This window comes from Aplysia californica, unplaced genomic scaffold (genome assembly GCF_000002075.1).
Source record: "Aplysia californica isolate F4 #8 unplaced genomic scaffold, AplCal3.0 scaffold00030, whole genome shotgun sequence".
Taxonomy (NCBI): domain Eukaryota; kingdom Metazoa; phylum Mollusca; class Gastropoda; order Aplysiida; family Aplysiidae; genus Aplysia; species Aplysia californica.
Genome location: NW_004797300.1, coordinates 475,464 through 477,377, shown reverse-complemented (window position 1 = coordinate 477,377; position 1,914 = coordinate 475,464). Strand labels below are relative to the sequence as shown.

General features: G+C 41.5%; 1 protein-coding gene across 1 annotated transcript in view; it reads right to left on the bottom strand.

The window, feature by feature from the left end:
* Nucleotides 1-45: 45 nt before the first annotated feature.
* The window catches only part of LOC106014174, a 3,271-nt gene continuing 1,402 nt past the window's right edge, over nucleotides 46-1,914 (bottom strand). Inside the window, exons 2-3 of the mRNA XM_035973785.1 lie at nucleotides 1,190-1,313; nucleotides 46-390 (exon numbers count right to left, since the gene is read on the bottom strand). Of these exons, the coding sequence (XP_035829678.1) occupies nucleotides 229-390; nucleotides 1,190-1,313 (286 nt within the window). The 3' untranslated portion in view covers nucleotides 46-228. The remainder of the gene's footprint in view (nucleotides 391-1,189; nucleotides 1,314-1,914) is intronic.

The window sequence follows — 1,914 nt, the reverse complement described above, 5'->3', positions numbered from 1 at the left end:
TAAATAGTTTTGTTTATCTACTATTTTATTCTTTATTCGTTTTATGTCTTTAAAGAATAATAATACTGTATAATAATAATACACAGCATTTGTATAGCACAAATTCCCGCTCATCAGCAAGCTCAATACGCTTTAAGAAAGTAATATTTAAATTCTTCAACATAACAGGTCAACATTAATCGACTCTGATCATTGAAGGAAATTGACCTACACTACAACAAGCTACAGTTAGACGCATGAGGAAGTGTCTACACCAAAGTCGATAGAATCCGGCGTTGTGATATTGATGAAGACACTGGTGCGGGGCTGAGGTTCTGCAGGGCCGGAGAGTCTGGTCATGGCTGGCCAACAACCGTCGTACACAGCTATCGCCATGAGATTGGAGCCAATCTGTCATGGAAGGTCCAAAAAACAATATTGTAGAGGTTCCCATCTAGCTCTCACTGGCAAAACTGAAGGCCAACGAGGCAGGGGTAGGCCAGAGCAACCTACTTAGTGAACCTAAACAAATGGGTAGCAGCACTTGTATGACCTTATTCTGTTGCACGTGCGTGCGTAAGTAAGTTTATTCAGTATTTAAGGCCATTGGCCAGCATCCTCACATCATATACAACACTCATTTGTTAAATAAAGTTTCCATGATGAAAAGGTACAGATATATCTTACCATGGGTCAAACATTGCATACCGTATCTATGCCACAGGGCCGAGAAAGGCTGGGAGGAATTAACAACTTCCTTACTTCGATGGACAAAATTTGGACAGTAGAAAATAAAGTAAAATTCATGTTCAATTTCACGAGAGTTACACCTCTCTCGTAAGAGTGAATTTATTAGTTTCCACCGATAAAGATTGTTCTTAAACGGAAGGTTATGAGTTTTAAACAAGGCTATAACTCTAGCGATCTTCTGTTCCAGTACCGTGGGAGGTTGATGATAATAATATACTCCTCCGTTTTTTGAAACGGAATTATAAGAGAGCATTAATTATACTTGCAACATGACTTCTACATCTATGATTTTGCACAGGATGATCGCCAGGCCTTCTTTCAATTTTACTGAGAAAAAATGTAGTGTTCCCAACATTTTGAGAAAACGAGGTATATCCAAAAACCAGGGAAAAATTATAGTTTTTAACCTCTGCGTGTGCCGTAAAACTCTTATTTAAAAAACTAACTGACTGTTACTTACGGGATATCTGTATGCGTTGTAGGGCAGCCCTCCACTAGCAGGTCCTATGTTGGCCGCGGACGCATGGTCTGCAGTACTGGGAATACACTGCTGGTACACTTCGGGGTAAAGTAGGGAAGTTTTTCTGGGAGAGGAGATAAAACATGATGTGGGATAGAAAAAAAGGAGATGCCTTAATTACGCTAGAGAAAAGACACACACACACACACACACACACACACACACACACACACACACACACACACTTACACACACATTTTGAAATGGGTTGCATATGTTGTAAGGTTTTGGTCCATAGAAAGAACAGAACTCGAATTCTAATCCCCGAGTAACATTCGGTAAGCAGCCTGTAGTGTAAAAACAACACACTTTTGGAATGGTTAGGGTGGTCCGTGATTCGGTGAAGTCAGACCGATACCTCGTCATCCTACCAAAGTTTTGGAGAAGCTTGGAACTATTTATTGATAATGAAGGGAAACGCAACCAGAACTTCCAGCAAGATGGGGCTGCTCGTCATAACGTCAGAGCTGTTCTGTGACGGATCAGCAACCATTTCGGTTTCCGAACAGTCGGTCCTGAGCACAACTGGATCCGAACCGATCCGGATCTGAGTCCACCGGACTTTCAATCTTTGATGTGTTGAAAGGACAAGGTGTGTGGGGAAAACCTTTGAAAGTATCCAAGACTTGAGAGAAACTGTCGTGGGGGACACGAAAGAGACAACC